Source organism: Arvicola amphibius, chromosome 1 (assembly GCF_903992535.2).
Source record: "Arvicola amphibius chromosome 1, mArvAmp1.2, whole genome shotgun sequence".
NCBI classification, from domain to species: Eukaryota; Metazoa; Chordata; class Mammalia; order Rodentia; family Cricetidae; genus Arvicola; species Arvicola amphibius.
The window spans coordinates 152,452,783-152,476,736 of NC_052047.1; the positions used below are offsets into that span (position 1 = coordinate 152,452,783).

At 47.3% G+C, this 23,954-nt stretch overlaps 1 protein-coding gene across 2 annotated transcripts in view; it reads right to left on the reverse strand.

Moving 5' to 3' along the window:
* Positions 1-388: 388 nt before the first annotated feature.
* The window catches only part of LOC119803961 (inner centromere protein), a 29,178-nt gene continuing 5,612 nt past the window's right edge, over positions 389-23,954 (reverse strand). The window contains exons 2-19 of one of the 2 annotated variants that reach the window (XM_038315480.1): positions 21,706-21,856; positions 21,198-21,311; positions 19,606-20,354; positions 13,650-13,701; positions 12,495-12,543; positions 12,312-12,384; positions 11,342-11,393; positions 10,819-10,933; positions 10,614-10,748; positions 10,123-10,134; positions 6,560-6,669; positions 6,367-6,487; positions 5,901-6,020; positions 4,900-5,084; positions 3,666-3,744; positions 3,404-3,508; positions 2,145-2,295; positions 389-901 (exon numbers count right to left, since the gene is read on the reverse strand). In XM_038315480.1, the coding sequence (XP_038171408.1) occupies positions 687-901; positions 2,145-2,295; positions 3,404-3,508; positions 3,666-3,744; positions 4,900-5,084; positions 5,901-6,020; positions 6,367-6,487; positions 6,560-6,669; positions 10,123-10,134; positions 10,614-10,748; positions 10,819-10,933; positions 11,342-11,393; positions 12,312-12,384; positions 12,495-12,543; positions 13,650-13,701; positions 19,606-20,354; positions 21,198-21,311; positions 21,706-21,845 (2,577 nt within the window). In that variant the 5' untranslated portion in view covers positions 21,846-21,856 and the 3' untranslated portion in view covers positions 389-686. The remainder of the gene's footprint in view (positions 902-2,144; positions 2,296-3,403; positions 3,509-3,665; positions 3,745-4,899; positions 5,085-5,900; positions 6,021-6,366; positions 6,488-6,559; positions 6,670-10,122; positions 10,135-10,613; positions 10,749-10,818; positions 10,934-11,341; positions 11,394-12,311; positions 12,385-12,494; positions 12,544-13,649; positions 13,702-19,605; positions 20,355-21,197; positions 21,312-21,705; positions 21,857-23,954) is intronic. The other variant, XM_038315489.1, reaches the window with a different exon arrangement.

Consider the following 23,954-nt stretch of genomic DNA (forward strand, 5'->3'; position numbering starts at 1 on the left):
ACTTAGTGGCTGGTGGTTTTGTGGTGAAATCTGCCCCTGCTTGTAAGCACAGATCCTAGGGTCATCTTGAAGGCCATTCCTTCCCTGATCAAATCCCAGTAGAAGGACTTTCTCAAGTTCTTCCACTCCCCATGCCGCAAGCAGGGCAGAGCCTGAGGAGTGGTCGGTCTGAGAGCATAAGACTAAATAAGAGGGCTGTGTCACAGGCCAGGTCTTTCTCAGGGAATAGGCGCATGCTCAACTGCCCTATAATAACATGCTGACATGCTTCCCGGGGGTTGTCTGGCATCAGTGACCTTGAGGCACTGCAGATGAAGGCCCAAGAATTACTGCTGCAGACCAACACCCCACTGAAGCCCCTAGTCATCTTCACAATAGCCACAGCAGCTTCAAGGTGTATACTTTATTAAATTACCTCACAAACACTAAAAACTAAGTCAACTGAATTTTAAAAATCTATTTACAAGAGTACTGCCTACAGACCAGTCAGTGTTGAATCTGGTTCTTCCCCACTCACCCGTCAAGCCCATTCTCCAATCAGGGTTGGGAACACGTGACAAGCAGAGGAACAATGGCATGAACAGACAAAAGAGCACCAGTCCAAAACAGAGACAGACAGACAGACAGACAGACAGACAGACAGACATGCTTAGGCCCAGTACTGCCAGGAGAGCTGAGGATTTGCCTCATGGCTTCTTCAGGCTATAGGCCAGGCTGCTTGCGACCCTGGTGGCTTTCAGGGGTGGCGAGTTCCAAGCAGCAGAGCTAGTGCGCTTGTGGTAGCGGGGTTTGCTCTTCTTAAAGATGTCCTCCAAATCCAGTGGGAGAATGATTCCGAAGAGCTCTGGAAGGTTCGGGGGATGGTAGTACTGGTGGATGATGGCCTGGCTGAGCTGGGTGCCTGAGGAAACCAGAGGCCTGGATCACTGCCTGATGCTCCCTGGGAGTGTCCCTGATCCCTGCACCTACCTACAGAGTCCAGCCACCCTCTCCATACCAGCACGCCCTGACCCTACTCTACCTCTCCTCTGGAGACCTCCTCCTGCCCATCCCCTCCCAACATCAATCATGCGCTTATCGCCATCTGCTAGCAGCAGAACACAAACAAAGCACACTGGGAGTAGGCTTGGGCAATAGTTTATTCTCCCCATTTTGTAGGTGGAGACTTGTCCAAGGCACAGGGCAGATGAATGGCAGAGCTAAGTGTGAAGACAAGCCTGTCTCCAGATATGAAGTCTTCTTGCCTGGCTACTCTCACCAACCTAACAGATCCTAAGGAAGAACGCAGGCTGAAGCAGCAGAGCAGCGGGAGTCACAGCCCTACCAACCAGGCTGAGGCAGACCCTTGAGGATGATGAGGGAACTCACTCAGGGCTTGCTCTGCACCAGGTACTATTCTTAAATTATTTCACTCTCAATAATTATCTCATTTGGGTCTTAATACTATGCCCTCTTCACCAATACAGAACCTAAGTAATCCAACAACAACCACAATCAGGCAACTTTGTTGGTCTTACTGGCCCCTGCTTGAGTGGCTTAGGAAAGTAAGATTCTAGTTACTATGGGGTTCAAACAAGGTCAGAGTAATGAAAGTTGTCTTTCTGTCAAATGCTGACCCACTGTGGGATTTGAGGACCCTTATTCTGCGGTCAGTACCCTGTGCTAACCTCCAGTTCACCAGTCCTAAAAGGCACCCTAGCAGGTTTTACACCCAGGCCAGACAGTATCACACCCCTATATAAATCTGAGACCTTGAGACTCAGGACAAATCCTGCTCTAGTATCAATACACCTTCTCATGACCTTTCTTAGTCTTAGCATTCCAACCAAGGCCTGCTATACCCTCAGCACTATGCTCACCCACGGGTGCTTACTTGGGTCCAAGCCTCAAAAGCCTTGCTGGGCCAGATTCTGACAAGGGGACTCAAGTCTATGTCACATAGCTACAATCATAAAGAGTAAAAGAACTCAACACCCTTCATCCTATATCCTCAGATGGGCTCAAAGCCCAACACAAGCCTCTCAGGTCAATGTCATAAGCCACTAGGCACTAGCATATCAGCCTACACAGCTGCAGCAGCTAAGCCACCAATTCCACACGCCACAAAGACGAGGAAGGCGGCCCAAGCCTTTTCAGGAGCTCACCTTTGGCCCAGGAAGGGATGGGCTTCCGGGGATGAGCCTCATCATCCGTGGAGTCATCACTATTTAGGTCCATTCCATAGTTATCTGTGCTGATCTTGGGGTGGGATTTGGGTCCTTGTGGAGTCATTTGATATGAAGTACAAACAGGAGACTGGAAAAAAAAATCAGCATGGCCATTACTCCCCTCCACTGCATTCCCGGAGGATACGGACACTCTAGTCATGTCCACCTACTTCTCAACATCATCATTTGAACAATCACTTTGCACCATGCCAATTTCCTTCCACTTCAGCTTGCCCTCCCCTCCCTCTGAGATGCTTTAAGACACACCATGACTTCAGCTAGCCCTCCATTCCTTTAACTAAATTCTACATCTTGACTTTGTGGCAGTGATAATCTATTTTCTAAACAATTTAAATACTCAATCATCAACAGGAGCTTGTCAAATCCCAGTATGATTAACCGGGACATAGCCATCAAAAGAAAGAAATTTAGATGTCTAGGGTGGGTATGATAGCGCACTTGAAAGGCACAGACAGCAGATCTAGGAGCTACACAGCAAGACCCTGTCTCAAAAAGAGCTGGTTTTTTGTTGTTGTTTTTAAAATAACATTCTAGCCGGGGCGGTGGTAGCACACACCTTTAATCCCAGCATTTGGGGGACAGAGACAGGCAAATCTCTGTGAATTCAAGGCCAGACTGGTCTATAAGAGTCCAGGACAGGCACCAAATCTACAGAGAAACCGTGTCTCGAAAAACCAAAAATTCTAGTTTTATAATATCAAAACCTAAGTATTATGAAAAACAGCAAAAACAGAAGTAAGGTATAGGCCAACATAATAATAATGTAATACCTGGAACTGGGGGGTTAGAGATTAACATCTGTGAAAGGATTACAAATCTGAGGCCAGGCCAGGTGGTGGTGGCTCACACTTTTAATCCTAGCAGTCAGAAGGCAGAGTCAGGCAGATCTCTGTGAGTTTGAGACCAGCTTGATCTACAGAGCAAGTTCCAGGAGAGGCTCCAAAGCTACAGAGAAACCCTGTCTCGAAAAACAAAATAAAACAACAACAACAACAAAAAAAAAAATTAAGGCCAGTCTGGGTTACAGAGACAGACCCTGCCACCAAAAAGAAAAAGGGAAAAAAAAAAAAAGACTAGTAAGTGACTTATCCTTTCTTCAGGCTCTAACACAGCCTGAGCTCATAAGCAAATGGAGAACGGGGTAGAGCACCTCCCAGTGCGGACACAAGCCTCACCTGCACATCCACAGTCACGTTCAAGGCCTTGCTGGCTGCTGCCTCCTTGGCTTTCTTTGCCTGCTCTTCCTTCAGTCGTTGCTCAGCCAGGCGCTGCTGTTCTTCCTGGGACCCAGCCAACAACAAGGTGCATGTGACTCCCCTCTCCTCTTGCCACACTGTCACTCCATGCGACAAGGCAGGCCTGCCAGGTCTGCCTGAAGAGTCTAGCCCAGGCTTCCCAATTCTCTCACCCAAAGGAGCCCATACTCCAGCACCCTACCTTCTTCTTCTTCTCCTCCAGTTCCCTCTGAAGTCGTTCCTTCTGTAGCCGCAGGGCTTTCTCTCTCTCCTGCATCTCCCTGAGAACCACCAAGAATCTGTCAGGGCAGTAATGGGACCCCAGCCCTGTTCCGGAAGCTAGGCTTGGTGGCCATGCCTTCAGAGAACGGGACACTAGAAATGGACACCAGCTTTGAGCCAGCAGCTAGACTCTCTCTCCAAAGGCAAGATTCTGAGCCTGACTTGAGTCTAAAACATGCAGCCCCACTCTTGCAGGCAGGTGCAGTCCCTTTTAACCAATGGTAACACCCTTCCTCCAGCCTTGTCACAACCACCCCGTGGGACAACAGAGCACTCGGCTCCACCCACAGCAGGGAGGGGCTGGTGTCACCTCCACACTTGGGAGTTGACCTCAAACAAGTCATTTAGCCTCCCTCTCAAACCAGTTTCCTCCATAAGGCTGGTAGTTTCTATGCCGTAAGAGCTTCAAGTAAGGATTAAATAAGAAAACCTGCAGAGCATGCAGCTCAGAGATACCAACCACAACACCCATCACCCCTCAAAGCTAATAGAGCCCTTACCACCCATTCCATTCCAGCCCCTTATCTCTGAGCAGGGATGCTTTTGTGTCGACCTATATGTCCCTTATACTGCCATGAGCTTCCAGCTGAGGTCCTCACTTCTTCATAAAGCCTACACCCACCACAAAGACAGAATTTCTCAGGAGTTGAGGAGGAGAGGAAACAGTTGCTTAGCCTGTGGGTCTACACACACATGTGGGCACAATCGTAATCAATGCCAAGGAGAACACCTCATTGGGTTATCACCACCACCAAGGGAAGCACAGGGGCAAGAGCTGAAGATGCCCCATGTCCTGTACTGCACTACAAACATCCCTCCTGCCTCTGATGAGGCCTGTGGCAGCTCTAGAGAAGTGCTAGTCTGTCCTGAGAGTCCTCCACCCTACTGTATCTACTGAGAAAGACACCAAAGGAGTTAGCACATTTGGGGGAAGCAGAATAAAAGATGGTGTGACCCCTAGTTGTTGCCCCTTGAATCTCCCACAGCTAGCATACACCCTATTTGGTGGTCCACCAGCTGTAGGCATTTGGTTTTCAAGCCAGGGGCAAGCCTGCCAACCTTCAAGAGACGATGAGAACTGCCAAGAAGCAATGGCCCTGCTGCCTCTCACTCCTCACATAGGATAGTAGTAAATAGCTAGTGGGTGGCCTCACCTCTTGGCCTGAAGACACTCCTGCTCCCTCTTGCGTTCCTGCTCCCTCCGCCGCTCTTGCTCCGCCAGTTGCCGCTCCTGCTCACGCTGCTCGGCCAGCCGCCTGGCTTCAGCTGCTTTGCGCTGCTCCTGCTCTTCTTCCCTCTTCCGCTGTAGCATCTCTTGATGCCGCCGCTCCTCTTCCTCCTGAGTTGGCAATGCATTGAAGTGCAGGACACTCAAATCAGGCTTGGGCCCAAAGGGAGAAGCTAGCCAGGGGTCTGTTCCTGCCCACAGCCAGGGCTCCTAAGGCACTACCATGACAGTAGCTAGGACTGAGTCACCAGACTCCTTGACAAATGAACTTTTGAAGTCATGGCCAGACTGAAAGGCATCTGGCAACTGCTGCAGCACAACTAACAAGCAAGAGTGGAGCCTGGAGCTAACTGCGTACAAAGGGCAAGCCATCGGACCCCACAGTCAGTTTCCCATCTGTAAAACAGGAAAAGCACAACACCTGCCCCTCACTTAAGAAGTGTCTATCACAGCATAAATAAACCATACTGATTAGTACTAGAACTCCCCAATGATGGACATTTGTTCCCTAAAGTAGTAAGACTGCCAGTTCCCAGAAAGAGCCAGGTCCTACTCTTCCAAGGCTAAGGCCCAAGGATGGAGGGTAAATGCCACCACTTGCAGGACATTCAGCATATTCCAGGCATGTAGTACTTCATATACATTAGTGAAGTTTGCTCTCAACTATAATCATATCAGCAAGATTGCTGCTATCTGAATAACCTGCTAAGAAATAGCGACTGTGAGGTGAAGCCTGATACCAGATGCACGTATTTAGTCCCCGAACTTTGCTGTCGAGAAAAAGTCACCACCACCCAACCCTCAAGTCAGCAAGTAGTCCAGCATGATCTACTCTACAGGATGGGTGTGTCCAGCCAGTGTTCATGGCATGTCAGCATCAGAGTCTGTCTTACCCCACTTCTTCCCTGGCCCCACCTGTAAGCGCACCTGTTGGAGCCACCTGAGCCTGCGCGCCTCCTCCTCCTGCTTCCGGCGTGCCTCTACTTCCTCCATCTTCTTGGCAGCTGCCTTCTTCTTGGCCTTCTCTGCCAGCCGCTCCTCCTTAGCCTGCAGAATCCCTCACATTTGCTCTCTGGAGCAGCCCCTCACTCAGAATACAGAGTGGGACCCAAGGCTCTGTGATAGGCACCCCTATTCCACTACAAATCCTGCTTGCTGCTCAAGCCCAGGGAAAAGGCGCAAGAAGTCATACCTGCCCAAGACTGCCCACTCACAAAGAGCTGCTGGAAAACTTCCAACATTTAACTTGCCTCAGAAGAGACTCCAGAGCCCATGTGACAGAAAGCAGGGGACACAGGTCACCCAGTGGATGACTTGGGGAGGAATCCAGTCCCACCCTTCAGTGCTTGGGCCCCAGTATGCATCACCCACCTGCCCAACAACCCAGACTCACCCTCTCTGTCTTCTCATCAATCTGAGCAAACTTCTGTTCAATCTGCTTCTTCTTTTCCTCCTTCATCTGCTCCACCCGCTCACGGGCCTGCAGCACCTTGCGGAGGCGCTCTTCACGCTTCCTGTGGGCAAAGCACAGTTAAGGAGAGCCTGCCTAGGCTGGGGCAAGCTGGGCTGGAAGTGGGGACACTTACAGCTTCAGCTCCTCCAGGCGCCGTCGCTTTTCCTCCTCCACCTTCTGTCTGCGCAGCTGCTCAGCCTCCTCTTTCCGCCGCAGGCTCTCCAGACGCTGGCGCTCCTTCTCCTGAAAGGGCAGGGCAGGTACTGGGATGTGAATGAGGACACCCACCAACCCTAAAGGTTGTCTGGCAGCGTGCATCAGTTCTCAGTCACACACGGCAGCAGATGCTTCTCAGGAAGTGATGCCCCAGTGTACCCTGTGCCCACCCTAGGCAAGCACAGACATTCAGTTTCTCCTTCCAGGTGGACCTGAATGCCTCTCAAAAACCCAACTTGTAAGCAACACAAAACGCAGGCCCAAATCAGATGTGTTGATTAGAATTATGTAAACAGCTTAAAAAAAAAAAAAAAAAACTAAAGACTAAGAATGCAAAGGAAGGGAACTCACGAAGTGTCTGCGGATGTTCTATGTGGGAGCAGGATGAAGACGAGTTACTTATCAGCACTGTGAGTTCCAATGCATGCTAGGAGTGCACACATGCACCACTCCCCAAACACACAGTGCCATCTAGTGAGCTAGGGCAAGGGTGCTGTGTCTTTTTAGTTTCCAGACTTCGTGTGATATGCCTGTGTTAATAATTTTTAAAACAACATTAAGAGCTAGCTAGCTGAAGAGATCAGTGTTGGCGTCACCTGCCAGGCACATCCAGGAAGTCATAGCCATATGTAACAGCAAGGGTGGGGAGGGGCTCCAAACTCACTGACCGAGGAGCAGCCCAGTGCTTTCCAGCACCCACAAGAGGGCTCACAAGCATCAGTAACTCTAGTTCCAGAGAACCTGATGCCCTTTCTGGCCTTCCTGGGTATAAAGCATGCAAGTGGTGCATGGTGCACAGACATCCATGCATATAAAATACCCACACATGTAAAAAATATGTGTGTGTGTGTGTAATAAAAGACACTGCCTAATTTAAAAAAAAAAAAAAGCCAAATATGTGGTGTTTACAAAAAACTTATTTCAAATGCAACAATTTAGATAGGTTCAAAACCTTATCTGGAAAAACTGTCTAACCAGCAAGAGTGGTAGCATATGACTCAACACAAATCACATGACATCCTCCAAAAATATCCCTAGTGATGAAGAACAAGTGTGTGGTTGCTGAGATTAGAGGGTGAGGAGGGTGTGGGCATGAAGAAGTGGCTAAGAACTTTCTGTGGGTAAAGGACATGATCTATATCCCACGTTATAAACCACGTTAAAATTCATAGAAACATACCTTCCTCCAAATTCCATACTGTGTGACTTTTTTATTTAAACCAAAAATATTGAAGAGAGAAATGGAAAGAAAGAGGAACACTAGGAGCCACAGAAACCAAGCTGGGTATAGAAGAGCCTGAAAAGCACTGATCTTTGGGGAATCACAGGGAAGAAATGGGTGACTGTTAGTAGGCCTGGTTTTCCAACTACCCAGACTCAGGAAGAAAAATGGGAACCACTCTTCTCCTCCCGAGCAATTCCGTTTGTAGTTTGTGGTCAAATGCACTCTAGAATCCATCAGAGAACTAGAAGGAAGTGAGCCAAACCAGTTTTAGATTGCACACATAATAAAGCAGCCTGTGTCTTCAGCATGAATTTTTAGGAGGGCAAAAAAAAAAACTGTAACACCCGATTCTGTGTTACCCCTCGGTACAGTTCGCGCGCCACTGTACCTTACGCGAGTCGGACAAGGGCCTGGAGATTGAAAGAACACACAAAGAGACCTGGGTCATTCGAAAGGAGATCAGCCGAATGCCGTTTATTTAGCCTTGGGGAAAATCTTAAATACCCCACTCCTGCCCAAGGAATTCCACCCAGGCAGGTGGGAAATTACCCTATCTAACTGCTGCACAAGGACTCCCACCTAGGCAGGTGGGAAATTACCATACCAACAATAGAGTCAACAATGCCCTACAACAAATCACCAGGCGGGGCAGAGGGAGCACAGGAACAAACAGGATGCTTAGTCATCTGACCTGAAACCGTCCTCAAGGTGAGCCCCAGGAACAAGGGCAGACCCGGGCCCTACAAAAAAACCTTATTAACATCACATACCTATGTATTACTGGGCTTACATATTATTAAAATTAAGAGATGTACAACCCACACCTGCATAGGTCAATTTCCAACTGTCAATCAAAAGTTTACTAGAGCAGAAAACCATCTACACCCTACTCCTAGCAACCAGCTCCCCTTTCTCCTGGACCCACTCGGCCTGTTCTTCCCTTGTAGTGTATCTACCCTGTACTTTCACTTTTAAATACTGGACCTCTGAGAATGGCAGAAGCACCTGCCACCAAGACTGACAACCTTACTTTGACCCCAGAACCCACATGACAAAATGAGAACACTGTCCTCTGACTTCCTCTAACATCCTTCCAAACATGTCCCATAGCATGTGCTTGCATGTACACACACACACGTGTACACAAACACACAAAATAATTTTTTTAAAAAAACCCACATTATCTGTATGTATGTGTATCTTCAATTCTTTAAACAGACAGACGCCAAGAAGCTAAGAAATAACTGGTCTGGTGTAGGAGGTCCTTCTGTCTATGTGTTGCTTTCATTGGTTAAATAAAGAAACTGCCTTGGCCTTTTGATAGGGCAGAACTTAGGTAGACGGAGTAGACAGAACTGAACACTGGGAGGAAGAAAGCAGAGTCAGAGAACCGCCATGGAGACGACAAGCTGAATCTTTCCTGGTAAGCCACAACCTTGTGGTGATATACAGATTATTAAAAATGGGTTAAATCAAGATGTGAGAGTTAGCCAATAAGAGGCTAAAGCTAATGGCCAAGCAGTGTTTTTAATTAATACAGTTTCTGTGTGGTTATTTCAAGGGCAAGCAAGCAGGGTGGCTGGGACCGAAAGCAGGCCCTCTCTCTTAAAACACTGGTCTAGAAAGCAACCACTAGACACAGGGAACAGGACTGTAGGCTGCCCCTAAAGCTCTTGTTCACAGCAAGTGACCCAGCCCAGCTCGGCCCAGCTCTGAGGTGTCTGGAAAAAGAACAGCTTCTTTGGTCATGTTTCAGGTGCCAATGACAACAGCTACATTGTAACCTGCATGGCTGAACCCAGTCTCAGTTTATAGCTACCTTACTCCATCACATATCCCATCAGGGCTACTGCTCAGGTATATGACCAATAAATCTCAGTGGCTCTGAGAACCAGAGACATGTCTGTTCTTTTTTCTGACCCTCAGGCCCCAGTGCTGGGGATGAGGAAGATGGCTGTGGGAAGCACTTTTAGCTGTGACCTGGATAAGCACTGTAGGTCACACCCCACCCCTGTCCTCCCTGTAGCAGGGTAAGGGCAGAAGGAAATCTCTACAGTGGGAAGACGCAGAGTCCCAGAACAGTTGGATCCCACCAGTTACCCTGGTGACTCCAGTGCCCTCACATGCACATCTCTTCCTAACACTCCCACTTGCCATGTTAGCGCTTAGACGGGGACTGTCAGCTACACAGTGCCATGGACATAGTTAAGAACTGGGTGTAACTCGGTTAAGGGGCAGGAAAACACTTTACTTACAACAAAGCTGCACTGTGGAGAGGAAACAGAAAACGCCAAGAGTTAATGCCAAGGAATGTCCTACAGGGCAGGCCACGCACCTATCGGTGGCAGTGGGTCTACTCAGGGCCTTTCACAACACGCTGCTACCTTATCCCACCCAGCTCTCCCTCCCAACAATCAAGGTGTCTTCACCTGTTCCTCCCAAGTCACTCCCACCACTGGTCTGTGGACATGATGGCCAGCATTAGGTCTGCTAAGCCAATCCTCCCACTTTCCAGCCTAGTGTTCACCACGTGGTTGAGCCTCTGAGTTACAGTCCAGGGTCCATAAGGCCCAAACAGCACCATAGTATTGAGGCCACCCCTGGCCACAGAGGCCTTAACTGCCCTGTGATCAGTGTCAGGTCTCCATATGACCAGGCCCACACACTACCTCCAGCAAACTAAGAGAGCCTTCAGTCACACTGCCCCAGTTCCAGCAAAGCACAGCCAAGGGACAGGCTCCCTTACCTTAGGGTCCACACGGAGGGGAGTGTTGCGTTTAATGAAGGACTTCATGACACTGCTGCGGGAAGCCAAAGTAGGGGTCATGAGCATCTGGTTCTTCTGCACTGTGTGTAAGAAGGTCCGGAGTGGCCGTACCACCTGCAGACCAGAGACAGAGTAAGCATAGAACAGGCAGGCAGACACCAAGTAAGGGCAAGAACCTGCTTACCTTGTTGGCTGGACAAGGTGGGGAAGGGGTCTTGTTCTGAGGGGGTTGCAGCTCCTCATCCTCCAGATGCTCCTCATCCGGTTCACTCATTGCCTGCTTATAGCTGCGTTTCCTCCTGCCCCAGACAGGACACATCATAAAGAGGACCTGAGAACCTACCTCACAGCCCTACTACATCCCATAAAGATCATCCTTTACAAACAAATCTGGGCTCAAGCCACAGAACTCTGGACTGAAAGAGACTGAAGATTGGCCCTTTGCTGCCCTCTCAGAAAAATGTAGGTGGCCAAAGGTCACAGAGCCAGAAGCATGCAGAAGGACACAATCACCCATTCCTAAGCCAGCATCTACAGCATCAAGCTTCCTCCTCTGTTTAGTCAGAGAACTGAGTTATGACACCAGACAAGAAGTAGAATGCCTGGCAACATACCTAACCCTCCCTACACAAGAACCCCAGCTTGGTTCAAGGCCTTCTGGAAGCCTCAGACCAGAACTGCCAGCATACCCCTTCCCAGATGCAAACCTGGCACTCGGAGGTGGTTCTCTGTGTCCATCTGTCTGGTCAAGCTTGACTTCTGTGGAGAGAGCGATGTCAGTGAGGGTGTATGGATGATGCCAGTGGAGTATACAAGCCAATTTTAGGGAAGGGATTCAGCACCAACAGTTACAGGAGGAGCAAGGCCCCCTCCTGGCAACCTCAGGGGGGCAATGGCAGAAACACTAATCTTAGCAGTAACTAGCCTTGAGCCCAGAATACTGGCCCTCGAGTCAGGTCTTCCAGCCCTAATACTTGGCAACTGTGACACAAATGGCAGGACAGTACCACCGAAGCCTCAATCTCCATGCCACTCCCTCTACCACAAAAAACTATGTGCAGAAGCCTTACGACAAACACACCTCTCCTGCCTTCAGTTGGCACCACCATGACAGGAGGAGGAAAGTTCCTTTTACGGAGGCATCATACAGCGCACAGTACATTCTATTTCAGCCAAAAGAAGTACCCTTTACTCCAAAGCGTCTTTGCAGCAGTCCTGGGAGCTTCCACACAGAGGATGTTTTGCTCAAAACCTTACAGCTGCCATTTCTTCACACCAGGGAAATCACCCTCCACAGAGAAACAGGAGCCAGACTCCAAGAAACTACTAGTAGCCTAGGAAGCCAGGCAGAGCTCTTGACCAACTCCTAAAGCCCAAAGTAACCCTACCCTTTTTGTACTAGAAAAGTTAGAAACCTGAATGCCAGGTAAGCATTCAGACCCAGCCTGCAGTTCTTCAGGAATCCCCTGGAGTGGGCCTCATGACCTGGATGTGGCACCTTCATCTTATTCAGGCACTTCTCTCTGTTTCCTAACCGCCCAGCTAAAGTTACTCACGTGACACCCAGCAGCAGCTCCAGCCATAAGATTATGGCCTCTTCAGGTTTAATTTATCTTTGGCCTATCAGATCAGAAAATGGGGCTCTGTACCCCAAGAGACAAGGCCAGGCCAACTCACCTTGCTGCTCTTCAATGTCTGTTGCCTGGCCAGTGGTCACAAGTTTCGAGGTATAGTCACTGTTTTTGGAGACCTACAGGAAGAACCAAGGCATGAAGAAGCCCACATGGATCCTGAGGCTCAGGATAGCTGTGGCACATAGATTCAGACCTGGAGGGCTCAAGTCCTACCCTGTAGCCTTACCTCTGGCTCCTCCTCAGACTCAGCCTCCTTGGTGGCCTCCTGCTCCAGGCTGAAAGCAAAGCAGGGCACTGTGAGAACTCTACGTCCAAGCTTTTTCTAATTCCTCAAGTTAGGACCAATATTAGATGACCAGTCCTGGACCACAAAGCAACAGTCTAGGCTAGATAGGAAGACAGCAGCCATTCCCAGTGGCTTCCTGAGTAGAGAGTGATGTCAGTTTCTGAATCTTGTTTGATATCAGCCTATCAGAGATCTTATTTGGGATTGGAACTTGCTCTGGTTTGGATCTTCACTGTCCCCAAAGACCTGTGTACTAAAGGCTTTGGTTCCAGTACAGAGCTACTAGGATACAGTGGACACTTTGACAGATGGGACCTAGCTGGAGGGTTTCAGCTTATTAAGGATCCTTTCCTCCCTTTCTCCTTACAAGCCCCAGCCATAAGATGAACAGCCTTGTTCTACCACACTCCTCTACTCTCCAAAGCAGCAGGGCTGACTGGTCATGGATGGAAGGCTCTACAATTGTGAGCTAACTGAACCATTTTCCTTTGCAAGCTGAATATCTTAGGCATTGTTCCAGTGATGCAGAGCACAGAAATACTTTACCCAGGTCTGTCTCAATCTATGGGGCCCAGAAAAGTCCCATCTCTTTTGAGGTCTGCTCACTACTCACCCGAGGGCCAGGTAAGCCAAAGGTATGCCCAGACCCCATTTCTTCATCCCAAGCACTGAACCTCTCTGCCCCAAAGTAAGGAAGGGTTAGCTCAGGATAGCAGAGCACGATTCCTGAGAAGCCAGTGTCCTGGCCCCAAGTAATCTAGGTCTAATCAGGGCAGGAAGCACCCCTGAGCCCCAGACTACCCCACTCCACCACACCTCATTTTAAATGATTGTTATACCTCATTTACAGTCATGAAACTCATGAACCAGAGCTGACAAGTGATACTGACTGAATGTTGCCTAGAGACCTGACAGTCATGTTGTTTGCTGCCTGGTTACAGAGGGACCAGGCTAAGGGAACATGGGGCTGTTAGTAGTGTCATGGATAAGGAGGGAAGGCTTAGTCTCAGTAAAGACTTCCACCTGGTGGTCACCTCCACCCACCACACGATGTGCCCTGACCACCCTTGTGCAAGGCCCTGGCATTGAACTTACCTAACTTTCTGAGGCACTTCAACATTCAGGAGCCTCTCTAAGTAACTGTGACCTAAAGGAGAAATGAGAAAAAAAAAAGATGCCATCGGAAACCAGTCAGGAACCAGGCCAAGTAGTCCAGGAAGTCTTGACAAGGGCATGATCATTGCTCCTTTCATAGACACAGAGACCTCACTGTGCCCGGGTCTCACCCTCACTCATCCTACAACCTCAATGCAGCTATTAGCTTTATGTCACTTGCCTAGCAGGCATACCTCCTCCTCTTCACGAGGCTAGAAGTATCTTAGAAAGAGGGGTGTCAATGGACCCCAACATATGCAGTTTATTCTCTCAACAGATAGTCTCTCAAGAGATAGATAGTCATCAAGCGCCTACTATGTACTGGGTTCTGAGCCAGGGCTGGAGGTTGAAGGCAATGGTAAGGAAAATCGACAAGGCCACTGTCTGGTCTTCCTACCAGTATCATACCATCTTAGACAGCAAACTAGGGTATGTGCAACAACCATATCAAGGATGCGAAGCCTAGATGGGGACACCTGAACTGAAGACCAAAGGGGAGGAGGCGGAAGAATAGGAAGGCAGAGGTTTTCAAAGCATATTCTCCAACTTCTGGAAATACCTGAGGCCCTTTGGGGACATCCACAGGTCTTACTATTTTCACCAATGCACTAAAGTGTATTTTCCTTCTAACTATATTAGCATTAGCCCAAACAGCACCATAGCAACGGAACCAAGGAGAAAATGCTGAAGCGTAACACCCATCAAGGCTTCAGCACCAAACTCTCATCCTATCATACACAGTAAAGCAATGCCCAGTTTCGGGAATGTCCTTGGAGAATCTAAATTAATACAGGAATGATGGTTCATACCTTTAATCCCAGCACTCAGAATGCTGGTACGGGGGATTGCCACAAGTTTAAAACCAGCCTGAGCTTTATAGTAAATTCTAGGGCTATCTGGACTACAGAGTGAGATGGTGTTACCAGAGAAGACAGGTAACAAACTGGAGCAACAAACTGGCAGGGCTCAGAGAGAACAAAGCACCAACAAGAAGCAGGAATTTCTCCTTTCTGGGCTATGGAATCCAGGTTGGGGGCCAGAAGGAGGCAGCAACAAAATGAGACTGGCAGCTACAGGTGCTACCGTGAGGGGTCTATGGCCAAAAGATATGTTCCCCTTTGGTGCAGGAATTTACAGTCACTGTAGCTGGGTAGACATTAGAGTGAACAGCTGTTTTCTAGAATCTTCGTGGAAAACAGTGGCTGTTTCCCGCGATTTGTAGGTTTTTCTGAAGGGGCACTACAACCATCCCATGACTTTGGTCACAAAGCACTTGAGGCACACCTGAGGCTCTTGTATTATTGTGTATTACAAATGATATATAATAAAGGACTAGAGTCATGGGGACATGTGGTCTCCTTAAGTAAGACATGGAAATTAGAGACCTTGGCAAGAGGAAATACTTTATGTAGCCATCAATAAATATGCCTTTGTACAGTTGTTTGGGGTTCAGTCCATTGAAGAGGCTGGACCTTCCTGCTGACACATAGGCCCTAAAATTTCATTTGGAGTTCCCTCTTTCTTCAACTGACCTGTGCTACACAGTGCACCCCAATACCCCTCCTCTGTCCTTGCCCCTCTCTCCTAACTTCAAGTTCCTTGACTGGGGGTGGAGAGGAGGAGATAAAAAGGCCAGAAAACACCTACGTGCACACATTAACTATTTCACGGCACAAAGACACCCCTGCATGCCAGAACAGGCCCAGGCAAAGGAAGTGGCCTGGCCTAAGGACTGAGGAGGAGCTACCCTCCAATTAAAACAAGTAGCCATGAAGTCTGAATGACAAAGCTGACCTATATAACTGGACTTTCTAGAAACCCCGCAGCAGTGACCCCTGTTCCTGCCTGCCCAGTGATGCCAGAAAGCTTCCTCCTGGAGAATGCACACCAAATCAGGAGGAAAAGAGGCTTCAAGTCCTCTGAGCTCCACCCCTAGACTCCAGAGACTCCCAAAGCACCCTTTACTGTGAGGCTCATTTTCGTGCCTTCTTCCTTCCCCACTCCCCTGCTGCAAGTGTGTCAAAAACTGCCTTAGGGAGAACCCAGGCGACATGCCACCTGAGTTGCCTATCCAGTCCCACCTCAGAGCCTGATATCAGAAAAGCACCAGGAAGCCTCGGCCTTGCCCTTTCTCACCCTTTGAGTTTCAGTGATACAGGCCAGGGCTAACTTTTCTAAATGAGTTCTCCAAGCACTACATTCAAGGCAAATGTCATGACCATTTCAGACAGGAAACCAAGATTAAGAAAAGAGGTGTACCCAAGGCCGCCTGGGAGCTGAGTGACTCCACATTCTGGTCCTTGCCTTTTGCCATCTTCCCTCTATCTCAAGAAGGAAGAGGATTACTGGGCTGGGAATAGACAGAACTCAGAAGCCCATCTGAGCAGGGAAGACTGTAGGGGAAGAGCAAAAGGGAATGCTTAAGAGTTACAGGTTTACTGTTATGAAAACCACCTATTTGAAGCAAAAATGGTAAAGGGACACATCAACAGTGTCACCATTGTGTGTGTAGACTCAGGCAAGCCCCCTACTGCTGGCCATCTACAAATGTGGTGGAACTGACAAACTAATCACTGAAAAGATGAAAAGGAGGCTGCTGAGATAGAAAGCCTGGGTCTTAGAGAAACTAAAAGCATGAGCATGGCATCACTACTGACATCAAGCATTATGTGACTATCACTGAAGACCTAGGATACAGAGATTCTATCAATAACATCAGTACAGACATATCTCAGGATGGTTGTGCTGTCCTGATTGCTGCTGCTAGTGCTGATGAATCTGAAGCTGGTATCTCCAAGAATAGGCACGCCTATGAGGATGCCCTTTTGGCTTACACACTGGGTGTGAAACAGCTAATTGTTGGTGCCAACAAAATGGATTCCATTAAGCTACCCCACAGGAAGAAGAGATATGAGGAAGTTAAGGAAGTCAGTACATCCATTAAGAAAACTGGTTACAGGGGACTGGAGAAATGGCTCAGAGGTTAAGAGCACTGACTGCTCTTCCAAAGGTCCTGAGTTCAATTCCCAGCAACCACATGGTGGCTCACAACCATCTGTAATGAGGTCTGGTGCTCTCTTCTGGCCTGCAGTCATACACACAGACAGAATATTGTATACATAATAAATAAATATTTTTTTAAAAAATGGTGCACTGAATCCTGAGCTTTGCTCAGAAAATGACCTTTACTGTTTAGTACCAGGAGTGAACAAACTTTTCCTAAAGCTTGCAAGAGAGATCCAAGTAAACAGAAGGGTTCTTTTTCCTGTCCAGCTACTGAGTGGCCGATGACTACATCAACAAATAGGGATTTGATCACTCACTTCCTTCCAAGTTGAGGTCACCAAGTAGTGAGGAACAGTTTCTGGATTGTATCCATCTCTTTAGTATGGGTCCTTCATTCACTGGCAGATTTTCCAGCCATGTCACTGTTGGGAACTACTCATTCTCAAAGCAGATGACAGATGGCATGATCACCAGCTGATAGTTGGTGCACAGGTACAGGTTCCTCTGTTTGCGAGACCATTCACCCTAACTGTCCACACCTGAGGGAAGTTACTGTGTTGCTCATGACCTGCTAGACTTATGCAACTCATTTTAAAGACTGTCCCTCCTTCTGTCTGTCCAGAGAGCCTTGTCAGCTAAGGTCCACATCATTTAGCTGTAATGGTTTCTTCTTTTCTGATAGACTAACTCATGAAGTCATACACACAGAAACGGTCTTTTAGATTTGTTCTTGATGAACCAACAATTGAAGAATAATTTATCAAGAATAAAAGTAGTATAAAATTGGGTGGGAAAAATGGTGGATTGAGATACATATACATTCTAGAAGACTATTCCATTGTAAAAACTGAAATTATGAAATCTTCAGATAAATCTTCAGAAAAGATTACAGAGATTATATTGAGTGAATTAAGCCCAACCCAGAAAGACAAACATCTCATGTACTCTCCTAATCTAAATCTTCAGATATGTGTATATAACCTAGAGTAACTGCAGAAACTAGAAAGCTAAAAAGGGATGGGCAGGAATAGCAGGGTAAACATGATTTGAATGGGGAGATGGGAAAAAACAGAAGTGGGGGCTTTAATTTAGAGGGAGCTGGGCATGGTGGCACACACCTTTAATGCCAGCACTTGAGAGGAGGATCTGAGTTCAAGAACAGCCTGATCTACAGAACGAGCTCAGAACTACCAGGGCTACAGAGAAACCCTATCTCAAAAAGGGGAGGAGGGGTGTTTATGAGTTCTCCCCAATTCCTCCTACCCTTTCCAGAACTCCAGGCTTACCTGGTCCTGTAGACCCTCCCCAGGACCAATTTCAAGCCTGTGACACCAGCCCCACTCCAAGCCACCTGACAATCCAAAGTAGAGTGTGTCAAAGCTCGTGCTGCACATGACCAGACTGTCTCTCCAGCTGCAGAGCCTAGAGCTGGGTCAGAGAGAACCTTCCGAGGTGTGGTATCTTTACCTACCTGAGCCTGACAACCCCAGCCCCTCAGCACTTGCCTTTCTGAATGAAATGCAAGGGGGCTCAATTACCATTTTCTGGACTTTACAGTTTGTCTACCCTAGTTTCCTCTTCTAGTAAAAGGTATAAACCCTGAGGAGCCAAAAGTGTTACTGCACAGACAGATTTCTCCCATAAATCTTACAAAAGTCAGGTAGACTTACTTCCCATTTACTATGAAATTTGGCCTGTCCTCTGACCTGGGTCTTGCAGGAGTCTGATCTAGCCTCCTCCTCTATTTTTACAGGGTGCCTAAGAACCTCCAGCTACATCTGCTTTAGTAGCAAGAAGCTCCAGGCAACCCATCATTTACTGCTTGGTATCTCCAAGTCTTGGTGCAAGCTGTTTCCTTGGCCAGATAGCTAGAGCTACATTTTCTCCAGCTGGCCAGAGCACAGCCATCCTTCAAAATCTTACAAGTCCCCACCTACTCAGACGGCCAACTCCAACTCTCAGGATTGCCTACTCTTCTCTATGGCTCATAAGATCTATTCCCATCAGGGCACTGACCCTCTGGGCTTAGATCTGACTGTAATGAAAGCGGCTACTAGGTACCAGCCCACATGTTCTATGTGGCACATATCCACAGCAGTTTCACCATTAGGAGTTATATACATGGTTAGTCCATCTCTGTAAAACAGCAACGGGGATATACTGACTCTGGGAAAAGGACCATAGAATACTGGGGCTAATATTCTAGGCCTATTTCCTCACCTATAAACAATGATGAACTAGATCTGTCACCCAGTAGTGGCAGCCACTAGCTACAGGTGGCCATTTAAATCTAAATCAAAGAAAGTGCAATGAAAATTATATCTCAGGGCCAGTGAGATGACTCAGAAATAAAGGCACCTATTGCCAAGCCTGTCAACCTGAGTTCAGTCATCAGGCAGGACCAACACAGTGGAAGGAGAGAATTGACTCCTACAAGCTATCCTCTGACTTCCACATGCATACACCATGGCAAGTGTGTGCACATGCACACACTATTAAAAAGGAAAAAAAAAAACTTACCAAAATCCAACTCCTTGGTGGTACACACTTAATCCTAACACTGGGGATAGAGGTAGAAGAACTCTGAGTCCAAACCCAGTCAGAACTACATAGCAAGAGCCTATCTCAAAAAAAAAAAAAAAAAAAAAAAAAAAAAAAACAAGGGCTAGGGAATACTGCTCAGTAATAGAGAACTTGCCTCACTCTCACTCATGAGGCATAAAATCAGCTTCTCCATCAGATTAGACACATTTTCAAGAGTCAAGCATCACTAGCTAGTGGCTCCATGCAGATGCACGTAAGAAACATATCTCTGAAGGGTCAATAGAAAGTCCTCTCAGGAACACCCCAGCTGAGCCCCCACTGCACCCCACTCTTGCGCCACACTCACAGATGATGCGAGCAGAGGCCTCTGGCTCCTTGTCACCCATCTTGGCAAGCCGGCTTGACCTACGAGTAGCACTTTCTTGTTCCGCCACCAAAGAGTACTTTTTGGATAGTGGTACTTGGGAATCTTGGGAAATCAGGCTTTGCCTCACTGACCGAGCATTCCCAAGAGGGTTCTTGGCTGTGGTTGGCAAGATGTTGTTTGGCAGGAGAGGAGAAAGCACCCTCTCCTTCCGTGGAGAGTCTGGAGAGCCAGGAGAATCCTGAAGGCCCCGAGAGGCCCGAGCAATCTTGAGTTTGGAAGCAGAACGTCCTGCTTCAACCCCTCTGTTCTTGGAACTCTGGGGTGTAGCCTTGAGGGAGCTCACTAGGACGGATTCCTGCTTCCCAGCCTCCACCTTCTTGGGTGTCGATTCCTCCTCTGACGTCAGGATATCTTGGGAAGCTGGCGGTGTGGCTGGAGCTTGAACTGAAGATGGAGGACGGCCACCTTTGAGCTGAATAAGGTGCAGCTCTGCACTCAGTTGCTCTCTAGAGCTTACCTCCACCACAGCTTTCTTGATCACTAGGGGAGACCCAGCAGTGGGAGAGGAAGCAACTGATGCCACAGAGGCTGCTGCTGCTGCTGCAGCAGCAGCCCGAGTTATTCGCCGCAACACAGGAGAGCCTTTTTCCCCAAAACTAGTAGTTGCCTTCTCCACCTTGTCCTTGCTGCGGAGGCGCTGGCTGTTCCGAGACTTCCTGCGGGATAACCTGTTGTGGCAGCAGAACAGAGGCTGAGATAGGGCAGGGGCTCCCCCAAAATAAATTCAAGTACAATCTCCCTAGTAGCCACTAGTTTCAATGAAATATGAACAAAGGGTCTGAAGGCAAAACCTGGCGGTCCCAATGCAGACTCTACCACCATCAGCCATGAGAGCCCAGTTGTTCCTCTCTGATCCTCAACCTCCCCAACTGTAAATGGATGACAATGAGTTCCATTACTCACAGAACCGCTGGGAAGATTAAATTCACACAAACTTCTCGACTGTGATCACACTGTGCTAAGCACCTTCTACAGACTTCACTCACGCCCTCAATCTGCAAGACTGAGATAATGGCCCTAGGAGGCAGTCCCCATTATTCCACTTTGGAAGATGAGAAAACAGAGAGACGGAAATTCATTCCAAGGACATACAGCTGCTGAGGCATGAGACTGTGGCTGACCAAAGCTGCCTTAGATTAGAATGACCAGCATCTTCACCTGAGTACTGCAGTCACCACCATTTCTGCAGGGAATTATAAGAAGCCCAACAACAGAGGAGTTGGGAACCAACAACCTGGATCACACCTCTGGTGCCTCTCTCCCTCCACCAAACCTCAAATCAAACTCCACCCCACCTTTGCCACCAATGCACAGAAATTCACACCTGTACTCTCAACTGGGCTAACACTACGTTTTACCCATGGCATCTCAACTGTGTCAGCGTGCGGTACCAACTACCACTGCCTTCCGGCTGCTGCTTCTATCAGCACGTTCAAGAGAGGACTCTCCCAGAAGGCACCAAGTCTCCAGAGACCACCTCCATCCAGTGCAACCTCCCCAGCCTTTCCTACCTTTTCCTCATAGGATCTCTGTTTTCATCCTGAAAGTTAGACACCCTTCTCTTCCTCCGACGGTTCTTCTGAGAGGGAGTTTTGGGCATCAGTTCCGGCTCATTGTTGAATTCTCTGTTAAGTACAAGAAGAGTGAACGTGGGGCTTCCTGGGAACTGCTGAGCTGCCCCTTCTCTCACTAGGCAACATTCCACCACATTCTTGGCAATGACAAGTCAAGCTAGAGAGACCATGACCAGGAAAGCTCTCCAAAGCTATGTGAAGTCACCAACTGGACACTCAGAGCTTCCTCCTGGTCACTGACAGGGAAGCAAGTTCCAAGACAAGTCACCAGAGGCCACCCACTCAAGAAACACAGCTAACTACAGTGAGCCAGGAGAAGGGCTCAATCGCTTCTCCCCTGCCCACTGCACTAGGGTGGTCCCAGCACACAAGCACTTAGGAAGAAACCCTGACAGGCTATTTGTCTTACCTATCAGGACACCCATGCCAGCATGTCCCCCTTTACCTGATGAACATGCGCTCAGCCTCCTCCTTAATCTCCTTGAGCCACATCAAGTCCTTATTGTCCACGTTGCAGACAAAGTCCAGGAGTTTCTGGTCACATAGTTCCAACAGGTGAATGGGCCCTGGGGCTCTAGTCCCCATGGTGGCACTGTCTGGTGAGGGTAGGGACAAAAAGCGTTAAGGATTCAAGGCTAGGACCAGGACCTTTTCTAGGCAGTCTACCAGAACCAAAAATCACACACAATACCCTGTGCCAAAACCCGTGCATCCCAATACAGAGCCTCTTGCCATTGCAAAATTCTAAACGCCAACCCAATGACTGCATCTCACGAAAAGAAATGACATTACCCACTCCCTTGACAACACAAACACAGAGCATGACTGTCTCTACACACTCACATTTTAATTCTGATATAAACTTTACAAAAGGTCTTGTGGGGACTTAATATGACCTTTCTGGATCAAGGGGAAACACCCATCCCCCATACTCTCTCTCTTTACCCAAATACAGAACTGTTCATTTTCGTGTGGGCTCTCTTCCCACTTCTCATGGATGGGACTAAGACATGGCCATCCTGTGTTGACCCCAGATACCAGACATCAGGACATCAAATCCAACTGCCTCTTTAAAATGACAGTGGAGGGCTAGCAGGACAACTCAGCAGGCTAAGGCACTTGCCACCATACCTGACGACCTGAGTTCAATCCTACAGCATGAATTCTAACTTGTATTAATAATAAACCCAGAGTCAGATATAGGGGTTAATGTTGAAGATCAGAGAAGCAAACTGGCCAGCCACTAGAAGTTCTTTTACCTCCACTAATGCTCAGACAGAAGGGGCGATCCCGTCCTCAGACTGCCATCTCCAGGCAGCATCTGTCTCCACCAAACCTCAGACAGCAATGAGGTCTTGTCTCCTCCCTCATTACAGTCCTCTCTCTGCCCAGCCATATCCCTTCCTGTCTCCACCTCCCTAGTGCTGGGATTAAAGGTGTGAACCACCACCTGACCTCTAGTGGTTTAGCTCTGCACTTTAATCTGTAGGCAAGTTTTATTTGTTAAAACACAAACAAAATATCCCTACACTACATTTCCCCTTTTTGGTCTAAAATAAAAAAGGCTATAACTAATATAAGAAAAACTATATACAATAAGTACAATAACTATATACAATATATACAGGCAATAAGTATATCAACAATGACTAGTCCATTTGCATTTGACAAATTCAGAGAAAATGTTCCATTATCTATCCTATCTTGGTGAATTCAAAGTCTTATACCTAATTTACTTTCTATCATAATTTGCATTACCATCCAAAACTTTTTTGATATCTTTTGATAACTCTCAACCTTATACACTTTACACCTCTTTAGTGAGTTTCTTTTCTGCATCTGGTAAATAATGAAAACTATATCTAGTCTTCAACTACCTCAGAGAAGGTAGTTGAAGGAAATAATATTAACTAAGTAAGCAGGAAGTGCAAGCAATCGACTTCCAAAAAAATTAGAGAAATGACAAAAACAGCTGGCCATCTGGATAGTCACCCAAGGTTCCTCTGCAACATTGGGCATCCATTTTAGGCCTACAGACCTACCATATCCAATAGATTTTCACTTTCTTTATGTCCTGCTTGTCCATTTAGGCAAGGGCACTTTCTTACCCAGTGGTTTACTTTTGCAACAAAGAAAGTCAACTCCATGTGGAATTTCTTCGATGCCCATTATCTTTTCTGAAGTAGAGTGGTGCTGCCAGGAGCAGACATGTCTCATAGTTATTAAAAAGAATAAAAATAAAATAAAAAAGAACCTATGTTATTAAAACATCTTAAATGTTATGCCATATTCTATAGATTTTTGAAGTATTTAAAGATTACCTATCTATCTAAAGTATATCTGTGTGACACTGAAAACATACCTAATATGACTACAAGTTCAATTATAATAGACTACTAATCTGCATTTCCTTATTATCTAAATAGTTGACAATAACTTTCAAAGGCTAAAAATTTACATTACATTGTTAAATGAGCTATATAGGTACAATACCTTGAATAAGAATAGAAATGTATGTATAGTATGTTCTAACAAAATTAATCTCAAATTTATATCAATATAAAAGTTTGTATACAGTGTACAAAAGTCCAATCCAATGTAAAGTATTTAAAACTAGATTTTATCTCAAATTTGTATCAATATAAAAGTTTGTATACAGTGTACAAAAGTCCAATCCAATGTAAAGTATTTAAA